A 15,593-nucleotide genomic window follows, 5' to 3' on the forward strand; every position below is an offset into this window, starting at 1 on the left:
GCTCTGACATCTCTTAAGAAGAGATGCAGTTATGAATTTGTCCTACATTTCCCATAACTTCGAATTTGGTTGCTAAGGACCTGTTCGGTATTTACTGTTCACATGGAAAAAAATAAATTCATTCGGACTGAATTTTTTTTTTTTCACGGAAACAGTAATTTTTCAGTTCAAAATTTTCCGTTCTCATTCCTATTCCTATTCCCAAGCCTCCGCCGAACAGACCCTAAATCTGTCTACTACTACAAATGAAATTTTAAAATTGAAATGTTTGCTACTAGACCAAATGAAAAATTCTAAAATTGAAATGTTCTCATTCCTGGACCAAGAAGTACATTGTCACATATAACCTTGTGAGGAACATACAGGATATGGATCTATGTTTTCCTGGTTACAATTGCATGTTTCCTTTATTCAGTTCAGTGGCCATATCTGTTAATCTGTTATGCACAACATTTCTTTCTCTTTTGGGTAAGTGTGATATTTTTAAAGTATTATGGGGGTAGACATTGGAACTCAGGACAAGTTAATAAGCTAAGAGTATTAATTATCTTCTATTCTTCTTCTTTTTTCTCCTTAATATTCTACAATAAAATGAAAAAATATGTACTGAGGATCACTGAGCCAATAAGCTTCTGTCCATAGAATAACTAGCTGCTAAACAAAGGACAGAAGTTTATAATAATGTAGTGGTCCAAATTTTTTAGACAAATCAAATCAAGAAAGATAATTTACTATACAAGAAACAAAACCTTTAAAATTTCTTTCAGTTAGAGACAAAGTGCCATACTAGCATGGGACAATTGTTTGATGCTTCATTTATTGGCTCTAGTTCAATATTTTCAATCTATCTCACTTTTAAGTACTTAGCAGTAATTAAATCATAACTTGATTAACCATGAATTGAAAATATCTAGGTGTTTTGTGTTATTTACAACATGACGGTTTTATGCAACAAATCTTCGTTATTGGACCTCTGAAAAATCATGCATGGGTCATTTGACTGTATTTCAAACTCAGGTTAACAACTTCTGCAAGTGGATTAGATTCATATTACCAATCTCTGCATATTAATTTGATTAACAGAAAGGAACCCTAACGGCTAATAAATTCCAAACCCATCTTCATATCTCAATATTTACTGTGCCATTTCCTATGCACATAACAACTTCCCTTAGAGCTAGCAATATCTCACCCGAGGAAAAACGTTATTTACAAAAAAATTACTATAATAAAAAACACAACATAAAAGAGAAGGTAAAAAATCTCCCGATTAACCTTCTTATAGTATTCAAACCTAATGTAAATAACATCCAAAAGACCAAAACACTACCCAAAATCAGTCCAATCTGAACCCAAACTAACCTATCAGAATCTTATGATCATTTCTAACAGGACTGGACCCAAAACCCAACTAGATCTTCAAAAAAAAAAAAAAAGCTTCAACTACTTTTCAAAGTCAGTGGTGATCGTTAATGATTACCCAAAATTAACCAATCCATTCAACCACTTCAACGCACACACACAAAAGAAATTAAATTTAAAAAAATAGCTTGCCAAACCTCAAAAACTACTTAACTGACCTACAGTTAAATTTGCCCTGTATAAACCATACTATCTATTATTATTATTATTATTATTATTATTATTACTATTATTATTATTATTATTATTTAAGAAAGAGTGGTGGCCTTTAAAATTGTAGTATGATTTTGAAACAATTTATAGGAATAATAACACACATAAAACCCAACCTGACCTTGAACTAGTACCAATTTAAGTGAAATAGGCAAAAACCAGAACAAGATGAACTGATATGTAATTAATAACTCAGAGACCGGATGTTGAACAGAGTATAAATGGATATTATAACTTGATACCTGTTATGGACCCAGACCTGTAAGGCTGTAACAACTCTAAAACAATTTTAACTTAGAAGCCCCTAGCTCTAGTATGGTTTATAAATTATAATAGCTTTATTAGGTGGTCTGTTAAGATCATTGAGGTGTAGATCACCATATATCAAGTACATCAAAAATTGATATGTGCAGGTAACAAGTCTTTCAAACAGTACAGCACTGTCTGTCCTCAAACAGGTGGTGAGCATCCATCACTAACAAAAATCATTCAATCAAAATCACTCAAAAGTCAACATCTTCAATGCAGAGTGCAAATTCTAAATCACAAAAATTACCTGCTGATCCAACGAGGAAAAGAGGGAGGATCATTCGTTGTACTAAGGGTTTTTTAAGCATGGAACGGGGTGGAACGGAGAAGGGAGAGGGTGAAATGGGAATTCGAATTCAAAAGAAAGTTATGAAAAGAGTAATGTCGGTTTCTTCTTCGTCCTTCCCACGGCATTGCCAACATCGTTGTTCCAGTTCAAGCTTGTATTAGGTTACTATCTCTTCTTCCTCCTTCCGACAGCCATTGCTTGCATCACACATCCAAATATCCAATTGATGTATAAGGTTGCTAAATAAAATTGTAGAGGCCCATTTCTCATGGGCCATTATCCATGACATCTGGTTTTGTGTGAAAGTTTGTATACTTATCAATACATAACAGGCCGAAATTATATGGGAAATTTCTAACCAACAGGCCGAACATTAAGACGATTGGTTCTGAATGCATTCGCAGACAATTTTTATAAAGATCCAGCTTCTGATCCTTGATGCTTATATTTGAATAATATGGGTCTTTAAGCACTAATAAAACAAAAGACATCACACCTTTGTACGAGATGAAACAAAATCTAGATTGAAATAATGGGAAATTGAAACCATCTACATAAAATACTATTTATATCTAGATCATTAAGCATGTATGAAAAAGTATAACTTAACTAAACAAAGATTGAAATAATTGCACATTGATAACTAAACGAGAAGAATTATTTCTAAACACAAAACGAAGAATATTGTATAAACACCTTTAATTCTGTTACAACTTGGTTTCAAGGGCGCAACTTTTTGCAACCTTACAACTTTATCTAGAAGTTTACAATTCCATTCTCTCATTAATTGTGTAAGCAAAACAAAATGTTTTTTTTGTCCTTTGACATTTTCTTTTGGTTCTTCAACTGTGCTTCGCACAGCTTCAGAATAACACTAAATTCTAAATAACATTAAAAAAAAAAAAAATCTGAAAAATGGAATCACTTTTAATTCCATCTATAGGACTGGTATGTACTTTATAACTCTTCCAATGGTACCATCACTGTTCCAGCAAGGGCACTTGTAGCAGAATTCCTATTGTCGTATAATATTTTTTGTGTTTTTCTTTTCCTTTATGTTTCTTTTTTCAGTTTCTTAGAAATTTAAAGTCTATTAAATAACCAAATTCTTCAATTGCTTCAAAGATGCCATAAGCTGTGCAAAAGAAGGTCGGTTGCAAGGATCACTGACAGGAAAAAGAAAAATGAGCATTAGAACTGATTAACTAAAAGGCACAATATCCTAGAACCATAAATTGGTCCCAAACATCCAGTGGTAGCTGGTAGTTTCAGATGGTTTGCTTTCTTGGGGCGACACATTCTTCAGGCTCTCTTTTTCTAGAGCTTTTTTTTTTTCATTTTTATACTTATTAGGGTTTGGTATACTTGACTTGAGCCAGGTAAGCTACATCTACGCTTACCAGAGCAAGATTGGTGTAAAAAATGCATGCACACGTCCGTGCTGACAAAATGAAAAAAAAAAAAAAAAAAATCATACTTGTCCCAGCAAGAGGAGATTATTTCAGCAACTAAGGGATGTAGTTCAGTGGGGATCTCCAGGCGCTTATTTTGGAATCCAACAGCCCCAACAACTTGCATGGAGTTGAGGCCGCTCCATGGCTTGCGCATAGTTGCCAGCTCCCACAAAATTACTCCAAAGCTATATACATCACATCTGTAAATTTCAATGTTCACATTGTTTGTTATTTTTAAGATGGGATTTATTTCCATTGTACTGGTTACCAGGACTGCATTGTAAATCTCCAAATAACCAAATTAATTTTAGAGCTTACTTTTCATTTGAAGGCTCATTTCTTAAAACTTCAGGTGCCATCCACTCCGGCTACATTTAAAAGAACAATAAAAATTAGCACTATTCTTCAGTTGAAGCACTTGGAAAACATAAAGCAGTAAAATGCAAAAGAGAAATAGTGGGTTAGGTAACATGATTACGAAGGAAATGAGAATAATATATTACTGTTCCAGCAGTTGATTTGGAAGAGAGGAACGTGTTGTGCTTTAATCTTGACAAGCCAAAATCAGAGACCTATCAAGGGACATTAAGAAAAGTTGGGCAGTTACTAGCACCAGTAGACTATTTTGTTCATTAAATTAATTAAGCTTAAGAAACTTAAACCAGCATGTAGCATAAGAAATAAATTACCTTGACAACCCAGTTCTTGTCGACAAGAAGATTTGAAGATTTTAAATCTCGATGAACAACTGGAGGATGGCTCACATGCAAGTAATTCATCCCTCGAGCCTAGAAAAACAATTAAGTATTTGATTTCGACTTAATGAATGAACTAAGCAGCACACAAAAAGTGCACCAATCAGGTTTAAACCAAATTGATACCACTACATGTCTACATAGTGCATACACAGGAGCACTAGTACCATTTAACAAGGAAAATTCTTTCTTTTTCAAGTAGCAAGGAAAGTTAATCAGGGTTATCTAAACTTACCACGTCAAGTGCCATTTTAATTCGCATCTTTTCATCAAGAGAGACACTGGGACGATGTAACAACCTATATAAAGTCCCCCTATTGTACAAATTTCAAAAGACAGACATTCTATTAAAACAAAGAAACAAATATCAAACAAACATGCCAAATTCAAAATATACGTATCTGAATAGTACCTTGGAAGGAACTCAGTTAGGATGGAGAGATTAGGAGGCCTAGTTACAGCTCCCATGAAAAGAACTACATTTGGGTGCCTTAGTCTTGACATTATGTTCACCTAAAGAACAAAAAACAAACAATAAACATGAATCTTCTAAAAACTAAGAAAATCATACGTACATAAAAAAATAGTTAGATGCATGATGCACACTTCATATCTGAATTGCTCAAGTGAATCACCCGATAGATCTTGGTCAAGAAACTTCTTCACTGCAACCTCCTAGAGGGAAAATATTAATATAAGTAGGGTATGATTGGTGAAATTTTCTTTGAACTTTGATAAAAAAATTAAAAAAATCATGATCAAAGTACAAGCCAGAATGAAAGAAAAGATGTTTATGATATTCTTACTACAAAGAGAACTTACAGTGCCATTCCAGTCTGCACGATAGACCTCTCCATAGGAACCTATAAGAAAGGCAGCCTTTAATTCATCACAAATGTAAAATACAAACACCTTTTTTAGTTCCATTGTTTTTATATGTTCATTCAGGATTATTCCAATTGGAGATTTGTCATATTGTATATGTTTCTTTTCACTCTAGAGATAGTTTTCCTTATAAGAGATACAAATCTCCCAAACATCAACCATGGAGTGTTATTTATAAAAACATCAAATGGTACAAGACAATTGCACAAGGATGCAAACATGGTACTAATAAAAAAAATATATTCAATGTTATTGTATGTACTACAGTAATTCTAAGCAATATCACAGGTACAGACCACAATTGTACATACAAGTCTATTCAATATTTCAATGTCTCGATGTACTTGTATAAAGATGTTATACCATACATGAGTGAATCAAAATAGTATGTATTGGTTCTCAGCAATTATTCAGTTGATGGTCAGCACCATAACAAATAAAGAATGGAAGTGGAGGGAACAGGAGTAGAGAGAGAGAGAGAGAGAGACGTACCAAGACCAATGCGCTCTCCAAAACGAAGATTTTCCCAAGGTATTTCCACCTCTAGCACATCATCCATCACTGACCCTAATCTTTCTTGCTTCAGTGGTGAATTCCCTCCAACTTTACTCGAACTTGATCCATCCAGGAGTAAATTGCTTTTCAGTTCAAATTCAGAACTAATATCAAGACTAGGATCAGGAATCAAATTATCTGGCAAAGCACTGTTTTGTGACAACATCACCTGCAGCTTCTCTGCACACGGTGGGTCCATTGTGTCAGTGACTAAAAAACTTGATGTGTCTTTAATTTGCACATCTTGTCTGTGCGTATTCTGTTCATCTTGATGGATATTTCTGACAACTGATTGAAAGGCATTATCATGTAGTTGAAAAAAGGTTGCGGGCATTTCAGTTGGGATTAGTGTGCCAGGTGCACCCATGAGATCAACCATGTACTCGCTGTTGCAAGAAAATAAATTATTTAGGTAAAGAGTGCAATAAATGCTGTGATATTCACAGCTGGTAGGGTTTGCAATAAATCTTGGAGTTCACATTTTCAAAAGATTACAAAAACACCCTCCATTGTATTCAAAATAGTAAGACAGTGGAGGATTCTTTGCATTAGTACAGTCTGTGTGAAGTGAGGCAACTTCATCAAAATCCGAAACATGGAAAAAAAAAAAAAGGAATTTATGACATGTACCAATGGAAAGCCATGTAAGTACCACATATGCACTGTTAAAGATCAGAAGCATTAACTCAATTTAGAAATTCTGATACCATGGCTGTTTTGTATCTTGTTTATGTACAAAATAGTTTGTGCATCTTCTTAGTGCAACTGATACAAAGGTCTACTTACAATTTTTTTGTTGGGCTATGCTTAATACTTTTTATGTGCTATATGGATGATCCATATTCCTCATTTTGTATGGTTCTCTCCGGTGTATTGGAAATTTGCAAGGTGTGCCTAAAACAGTTCACACGGTGTGCTTTTGCAAGTCATATAAAAAATAATAATAACTGATAAAAAAAAATATCTTAGCAAATTACCCAAAAGAATCAACTTTCACAAAATTCACAGCTCCATCATCAGTACCAGTGTAGTAGCTTCCTCTGACCAGCTTACATGGAAGATTTATCCTATCAGCTAGTACCTGCAACAATAATTTATCATATATATATCTACACTATTTGGCATAAGTATTACAGATTAAGCAGACAAAAATGGTTCATGGATAAAGATCCCCAAATTGTTTGGGAATAAAGGCTTCGTTGTTGTTGTTGTTGTTGTTGATAAAGTTTTGGCTTGCAAAAAATTTGACTAATTCAGATAATAATGGGTTTGACAATGAGTGTGCACAATAGAGGATGAAGTCAAAAGAAATTTTAGGTGCATTAACACTAAGTAGATGCATAAATCCTTAGTAGAAAACACTCAAAACAGTCTTAAATGCTAAGTTGAGGGTAGTAACACCACAATACGAGACCAATAGCTAAAAGATGACAAATGGAAATTAGAGTAAAATAAAATAAGAATAAACAAACCTTAAATAGCAAAGCTCGGTGCCGTGACAACCCAATACTAATTGAACCAAGGGGAATCACCACATTTTTAAGACAAACACACAACTCACATCTCTTTTGATCCCATCTTTGCTGCATCTCTTCAGCATTTTGAACTGTACCTCCCATTGCATCTGCCACAAGCTTGGCAATTCCTTGAACCAACATGGTACAATCCAATTTACATCGGGAAAAGATATCTTGTGCTTCTTTTTCGAGTTTTTGAAGAGTTGGGTCAATGAGTCTATCCACCAGCACCACCTCAACATCTGTGCTTTGGGAAATTTGTAAAGTCTTGAGCTCAAATAAGGAGGGCAGTTGACCGTGAACTATAGTTTCAGGTGTTGGGTAATTATAGAGGTCATAAAATCCATCCAATAGCTCTTCATCATAATCTACAACATTGTAATTCTGAAAAAAAATGGACAGAAATACCCTTTAATGAATTTCAGAAACAGTACCAGTTTGGTATAATATAAGTTTATGCATCTTCTTTTATTCCTGAAAGTCGGTTTTCAAACATAATGATACATAATTAGTCTTCATTTGGGATATAAGTGTGGAATAGTACGAACAAAAAATATTTCTGATCCACACATATACCTGTAAGGAACAAAATAGTACTGAAATGTTGTGAATTTTGGATTCATGTAAAAAACAGTACCAACCAAAACTTTCTTTGCTACATGACTATACCTAATAATGAATAAAATAGCACTGAAACATGGTTTTGTAACCCTTGAGACCTTGACAATACCATTGGCTCCAGTACTGCTATGTACCTGGTTACACCAGACGCATACCAGCTTGTAACCAACTTGTTCTCCATTTCATTAGTTGTCAGTTTTCTGGGCTTGACTGTGTTTTTGTTTGGTGACTAATGGAACAATTATTGAGGTTAGAACCCAGTGTAAGTTAAGCAAAGTTCAAACAATTTAATTAAATTAAATTAAGGACGTTTTCTATTTCTTGTATTAAACATTAGGTTCTGAAATATATCAACAGAAACCTAGTGAGGGATTGGAACTAATATTATTAAACCGAGCTGAAACTATCACTACCAGAGCAATGGTTGTCATGTTAATTCAACAATTTTGTAGCTGAATATGTCGTACTTGTAATTGACTATAAAACAGTATAAAAGAATTGTGACACCAAACAAGATAAAAATCTAACCCTATAACGAAGAGAGAGCATCTCCATCTCCTTGGCTGTCATATCCCCACCAATCCCGCCTCCACCACCAAGACTAATCTGCTTCGCAGCCTTGATCTGAACCAAATCCGGATCTTCTAGACCATCTGGATCCGATTGGCTTATCACCATAGCCAGTTGAACCTGATACTCTTCCTCAAATCGCGTTATCGTTTCTCTCTCTTTCTCTCTAAACACACTCCCAGTCGCAACGCTCGCTACCGCCGCCAGAGGTGGAGATACTTCTACAGGAGGCGGCGGAGGAGGAGGAGGAGGAGGGGGCCGGCGGCGGCGATGGTGATCGGAAGTGGCGCCTCCGCCGCATTGAACCCCGGAGAGGTGGAGCTTTCTGAGAAGGTACTTCATGCGAGACATGGACCCTCAGATTTGCACGATTCAAGATTTCTCTACTGGCTTCTTCAACTAGGTCATGTTTGTGAAAGAAACATTTTTCGACCTCTTTGATACTTTGGATGGAATATAAATTTGAATTTATTAAAGGCACGAGGGATCTGGGAGCTGGCACTTGGCACTTGGCACTTGGCAGGCTGAAATTGGTGCCTCCCCCCTCTACAGTTTGAATCTTTTTTACCTTCTTTTTCTCTGATTTTTTTTTTTTCGAGTGTAATTAAAGTGGTCAAGAGGCAATGATTCCCGCGTTCCACAAGCTTCGGATTGAAGCCATAGGCCCATAGCCACTTGTTGGCTTGTTGCCATGGAGCCGCCGAATGCTTACCCCACTAAAAATAATTTACGTTTATATACATACAAGTTACAACTGGGCGTGGGACATTTTTGACATTTTTTATATATGTTTTATTTCGGCGTCATATTCTTCTTAGTCTGAGAATGTACATAGTTTTAAATATTTAAAATTCTCATCCGATATCATAAATAAATAAAAAGTTGGTAAAATTTGTCTATTTTTTATGGCAAACTTTTTAGTATTTTTACTGACAAATTTTATTTAAATAATGAGTTCTCATTTTATACTTTTTACTTATTTAAAAAACCCATAAAATAAGATTAATGACATTATGGCTTAAAAATGTTTATTGCAATTCAGCATTATAAAACAAAATTATATCTTTCGTCAAAACATAATTTATACTAATGCAGAGATTATATCATATGAACATTAAATGGCTAGTCACACGAGTTTAAAGATAGAGATAACAAATCATATGTATTGTATGTTAAGTCACGTTTGACATGTTAATATTGATGTTTTTATGAGAAATATATAGGGATTTACTAATTATGATGTCTAAATCATAACAATCATAATATTTTGATGATTCTAGTGAAACAACGCAATGTCTTTGTGACTAGTGACAACTATTATTTTTTTATAGTTATAATAAAATATTATAATGTCTAGATGGTTGCAACATTCATAATGTCTTGATGGTTATGATATATAGAGAGAACCCAAGAAGATTATGGATAGGAAGTTGTGTATTTTGGATTTTGAAAAAAAAAAAAAAATTAGTCCGTATATTTTTTAGTTGTTGCCTACTACTAGTGAACAGTTTTGCCTTTCTTTATTGTCAGTTGGAGCATGATACTTCTTTAGAGAACCGAATCGTCTGCCCCCAGAGTCACTGCAGAGTGGGTTCCCATATAATCCTAAACCCAAAACTACTTTAACCCTAAACCCTTTAACAGTAACCGGGTCCACCTCGCAGTGAAACAATAAGGAGCGAACAATGGGACATGACAAAGTCTCAATTAGTCAACCGGATATCCGATGCAGGGGTTATGGCAATCGGTCGGCTCAGGCAGGAGGTGGCGGTATGGGAGTCAAGTTGTTCTCAACGGCTAAAATCTTGATAAGTTATTGATAAATTCTAATTTTTTTTGTCTACTCGACCAAATATTTGTATATGTTTCTAATAATATAATTATAATATCATAAGAGTAGAACTAGGGTGTTCTTAAAGTAAAGCGGCTTTAAATGATGAATCCGAACTGTTAAATCCGCCTACCTTACGAGTGTTGCGTCTACATGTGAAAATTTTAAACATTTGAATTAATTTAGTATAAAGTAAAGCGGTCAAAAACGTTCAAAAATTAAATGCAATAAAATTAATTTATTAACCTTCTAATTTTGACCGATTGACTTTATACTAAATTAATTCGAATGTTTAAAAATTTCACATGTAGACGCATCACTCGTAAGGTAGGCGAGTTTTAAAGGTTCGAATTTGTTATTTGAAGCCGATTTGACAGGTTTTAGACTTTTTTTTTTTTAAATAGATTTTAAACTTGAGTTCACCAAAGGACTTGGTGAACTTAAGAACACCCTAGTTCTACTCATATCATAATATTTGATGCATAGTTGTGAGTTGTGACAATTAGAATGTTTTGAAATATCTTAATGCATTTTATTTTATTTTATTTTTTATTTTTGCCAAACTGCATATAGGCTCTTAATAAAATTCTTAATATATATTGTTAAGGATGCAAAGAGGATATACTATATATATAGATAATCATTCGGTTAGTCATCAGTATGAAAAATAATAGGTCGATTTATAATTTTACATGAAGGAATGGATGATATAATCATATCTTATATTGGTAGAGCAGTTCAACTAGATCTAGTAGAAAGTCGTAAGTTATGATTGTGGACAGAGGAAAAACACGTAACCTTGAGACAATGACAAGTTAAATAGAAGTAAATTCCACCTCTCGGCTTTCTTCTTATTTCATTTATTTCTTTTTCTTCCTTTTTATTAATGGATTACGGTTCTCGTGCTTTTTGAATTAGTGCGGCCGTGCGGGGTGTCTTTAAGACTTCCTTATAAATCTTCTCCATTTACTTTTCATCAGCATTATACCATTTGATCACCTGTATTACGTATAACTGGAGGTGCTTTGTTAGCTAATTAATACTGAAAGTAACGTGCGCAATGAAGTGGGGTTTTCATTTTAAAATGAATGATTGGGAGGCAATTCAACTCTTATTAAGGAGCAAACAATGGAATTGACTATGAAATAATTGCATGAGCTTGGTTCAAGTTCGTATATTTTAAAACAAAGTCTAGGACCCTTTTTAGGTTTTGCTCTAGAAAGACCGAAAGAGTGAAGAAGGGGAAGAGAGGAAACGAAAAGAAAAGATATATAAATTACTTATTCTACAACTTTATAAAGAGGAGAAGAAGAGAAAAAAATTCACCTCATCTACCATTCAAATGAATTATTTTTGTCATATCCAAATTAAAGTGTATATATAAGGTGAATTAAAGTGTATATGCAAATGGGCCAGATACAGATCGGATAGTGGTAAAATTATATTTGTATCTGTTTTTATTTTTCAAATACAGATCAGATATTAAACGAATACATATACTTATTGAATATTGAATGGATATGAATACATAATAAATATTAAACGGATACGAATACGGATTAAGTAATTTTCTACCTATATGAAAAAGTAAACAAAATTTTAAAAAAAGAAGATAAAATTTAGTCACTAAGTACATTTTCTGCTTATAAAGATCATGTTCAACTGTTTGGATTGATTATTTGTAATTTGAAAATAAAATACTTTTTTTTTAAAACAAATATGGGTCAAGCCTACATTTGAAAATAAATAAAAAATATGATTTCACAGTACAAATCAATCCAAAATATGTATATTACCGCCTCGCTCATTAATTGGACTACATATTGAAATTGGCTACCGGAAAAAATATGTATCAATATCGCAATAATGATAACAGATACGAACCCTTATCCAAATAAATTGTATGTGAAAGGATTTCATATTAATCTCGAGAAAACGCTAAATTGGATTTATTGTTGTAGGTAAAATTGATAACAGACACAGTATTTCAAGTGGATACCACTTTATTATCCTATTGACAATTCTGGGGGCTGTTTGTGAGAAGAAAAAAAGAAAAGTAGAGAAATCGGTTCACCACTTATGAGAAGATTCCCAACATAGCCTGAGAATGCTCCTTTCGGGCCTGTTTGAATGTCATGGGATTACACGGGATGGGATTTGACGGGGATGGGAATCCACTTTTTCAAAAGCGGGAATCCATAATGGCGGGTAAGCATAGGATTGATTATGGGAATGTGTTAAAATGAGTATTCGGTTGTACTGTGGGATTAATTGTGGGAAATCATATTTTTCTTTCTAAAATATTTGATACTATACAATCCATAAGTGTTAGGTTGCATTACGTTGCAAAAAAAAATCCATAAGTCTGATTTTATATGTGAGAATGCTCCTTAATTTAGGTTGTATTACATTGCAAAAAAATTCATAGTTTCTTCTGAGAAAGCTTTCGTTTTTTATATAAAAATTGTAGTATTACAATAGTGGTAAATATGAAAGTTGATTTGACTTGTAAACATGACTTTCAACTTTTAAGATTAACATAATCAGTCTATTTAATGACAAAGGTAACATTTTTTTTAAGAATTCGAAATACGGATAGAGATTACTTGTGGAGATTAATATATTTTAATAGTTCTACCTCCAATATTTTACTAAAAAAATATAAATTTACAGTCGGAAACAGAGTTAAACTTTCGAACTATGAGAGTTAACACATACGAGAATCAATCATATAAAAAAGATCATATAAATAAAAAATAAGAGTTAATTGACCTCATTCTTTGTGCTTAAATCCAGCTTTATTTACATTACACAGCATAAGATATTAAGATATTACTTTGTGCGCTTTGAGTGTGATTCATGAAGTTCAAGAAAAGGAGATTTGGCAAATTTTGTACTTTCGTACTAATATATAGCATTCTCTTTATGACAGCTCTTTTCTAGTACGGGGAAACTGGAAAGGGGTTAATGATTTATGGGTGGCAATGGGTATGTGCTAAATCTTGATAACATTTGTGGAAGAGTGAGTCTATGGTACTATGCATATCACCGGTTGGTCCGTCAACCCGTAATACAGATCAATATTTTTGTTTTTAGAATTTTAATGGTCGATCCGAACCGTTCAACATGATTCTCGTATGAATATATACTTGCAGATCGAATTTTATATTTTTTAGAATTTTTTTACTATTTTTTAAGATAGATAGAAAATCACTTGATTTGAAAATTCTAGACCATTCAAAAACAGTGATTTTCTACCTATCTTTAAAAATAGTAAAAATGATATTCTAAAAAATATAAAATTCGGTCTGCAAGTATGTATTATATGAAAATCATGTTGAACGGTTTGGATCGACCGTTAAAATATTAAAAACGAAAATAATAATCCGTATTACGGACCAAATCGTGCTATGCATGGAACAATAGACTCACTCTTTGTGGAATATACCTCCTGCGATGGTGTGATTTCAGGAAATAAATCTGCTACGATCCTAAAAGGGATTGTAGGATCCTACGATTCCAAATCCAACCTTTTATTTGTTTTGAGATTCGTGTATAAAAACAACTTTTATTGAGATTCGTAATACTTAAAAAATGAAAGGTTGGATTTGGAATCGTAGGACCCTACAATCCCTTAGGATCGTAGCAGATTTATTTCCGTGATTTCATCATTTGGAGCAACGAGGATTGATAATTGTTGTTGTTGTGGCTTGACACTTTGACAGTGATTGGGGACATGAGATAGGATATTCGTTTTTAAGTCTCAAAACTAAACTGTTGCAAAAAAAATGATGAAAATGCTGATAGCTTCATCTCAACTCTCAAGTGGTTAATTACCTCAATTTGGTATTATTTCTTGTATATATTTTTTTATTATTATTGTCTTCTATTTGTAGTGTTGTATATCGTGTGTATTATTTTCGCTTCAATTTAGTTTTTTTTTTAATTTTGATGAAAGCTTCAGGCATTTTTTTTTTTTTTTTTTTTTTTTTTTGTTGTGGGTGAGGGTCCATTGACAACGTGTTAGTTTGACAGTAAAAAGTAACTTATTTTTTTAAAATCTGACAACTAAAATGTAACATATACTTTATAGATATCATATATCAAAAAAAATGATAAAATTTTATGCAACTTTTAGCGTTCATTAAATGACATAAAATTTACAACAGCCCATAATTAATGGTATTTGAAGGAAAATATAATGTCTAATTTTTTCTAGTGTCTTATGGCCTGCGGTTTAGATATTTTGTACATGTAGTGCCTATGTGCTAGGAAGATGCATTAGTTTTTTTGTAAGAGCATCTTCATTTTCATTCTATACTATATGCAAAGCCATTACAAATGTTTAAGTGATATAAATTCAACACTTTGACTAAAATAACAATATATTTAAAAATATCACATCAGTTTGTAATTGTGTTGCGAATTACAATTGTAATGATGTAAAAACAAATTACATAACACAATTTTTTTTACCACTGCGCATAAGCACAAAACACTTCCAACACACTCTCTACTTCCTAGAGACGTAGGAATCGAACCTATGTTCTCCTACTGGAGAACGGAGAATTCGCATCCTCTGAGATATCTCATATTTTGCGTGACTTTTTGTAAATCACAACCGTTCAAATACATTTTGCACGAATTTTAAAGCGCAATTAAAACTGCCCCTGCGCTATCCCCGAATAGGCACTGGACACGTTGGTCACACAAAATATGAGATATCTCAGAGGATACGCACTCGAGAACGGATGCCTTAAACCACTGCACTGCGCAGCACTTGGCAATTACATAACACAATTGAAATCAGAACTAATTACATAAATGAAGATGATATGAAATTTATATAAAAAAATATAATTGCTAAAATAACTTGTGTGACAAAAAAATATCGTCGTTTGTAATATTTAGGAATGCAAATAAATTTAAAAAAAATAGTGATAGAAACTTATTCCGAACCACGTTTTACTTTTTAAATAAAAATTTTCTTTGCTGTAAGACCGTTTATACTTTTCAAAATAGTTTTAAATTGAAAAACTCGATCACCCGGAGCGTGGAATATTGAATAGCTACATCATGCGAAAGTGAAATACAAATAGAAGTTGCCAAAAGATTGTTGCTTAGATTGGAAATCAAGGCTTGACCATGGGTAAGCTCAGCGTTACCATATAA

General features: G+C 33.3%; 1 protein-coding gene across 1 annotated transcript; it reads right to left on the reverse strand.

Moving 5' to 3' along the window:
* Positions 1-2,893: 2,893 nt before the first annotated feature.
* On the reverse strand, positions 2,894-9,088 carry LOC144571448 (Protein kinase superfamily protein). Its single transcript, XM_078320728.1, has 13 exons — positions 8,549-9,088; positions 7,355-7,783; positions 6,860-6,963; positions 5,820-6,268; positions 5,265-5,305; positions 5,049-5,117; positions 4,855-4,955; positions 4,678-4,756; positions 4,377-4,475; positions 4,191-4,259; positions 4,006-4,055; positions 3,711-3,887; positions 2,894-3,399 (listed from the first exon to the last, which is right to left on the reverse strand). The coding sequence occupies exons 1-13, from the start codon at positions 8,939-8,941 to the stop codon at positions 3,327-3,329; spliced, it is 2,133 nt and encodes a 710-aa protein (XP_078176854.1). The 5' UTR covers positions 8,942-9,088; the 3' UTR covers positions 2,894-3,326.
* Between the last annotated feature and the right edge of the window lie 6,505 nt (positions 9,089-15,593).

This window comes from Carex rostrata, chromosome 19 (assembly GCF_964058835.1).
Source record: "Carex rostrata chromosome 19, lpCarRost1.2, whole genome shotgun sequence".
In the NCBI taxonomy this organism is placed as follows: Eukaryota; Viridiplantae; Streptophyta; class Magnoliopsida; order Poales; family Cyperaceae; genus Carex; species Carex rostrata.

Excerpts from the sequence above, each read along its gene's own strand:
- LOC144571448 (XM_078320728.1), bottom strand. The coding sequence starts at position 8,941 with ATGTCTCGCATGAAGTACCTTCTCAGAAAGCTCCACCTCTCCGGGGTT. Across the intron at positions 7,784-8,548 it reads TGCTCTCTCTTCGTTATAGG|AATTACAATGTTGTAGATTA; the intron begins GTTAGATTTTTA and ends ATTTTTTTTCAG. Across the intron at positions 4,757-4,854 it reads CTAACTGAGTTCCTTCCAAG|GGGGACTTTATATAGGTTGT; the intron begins GTACTATTCAGA and ends TTTGTACAATAG.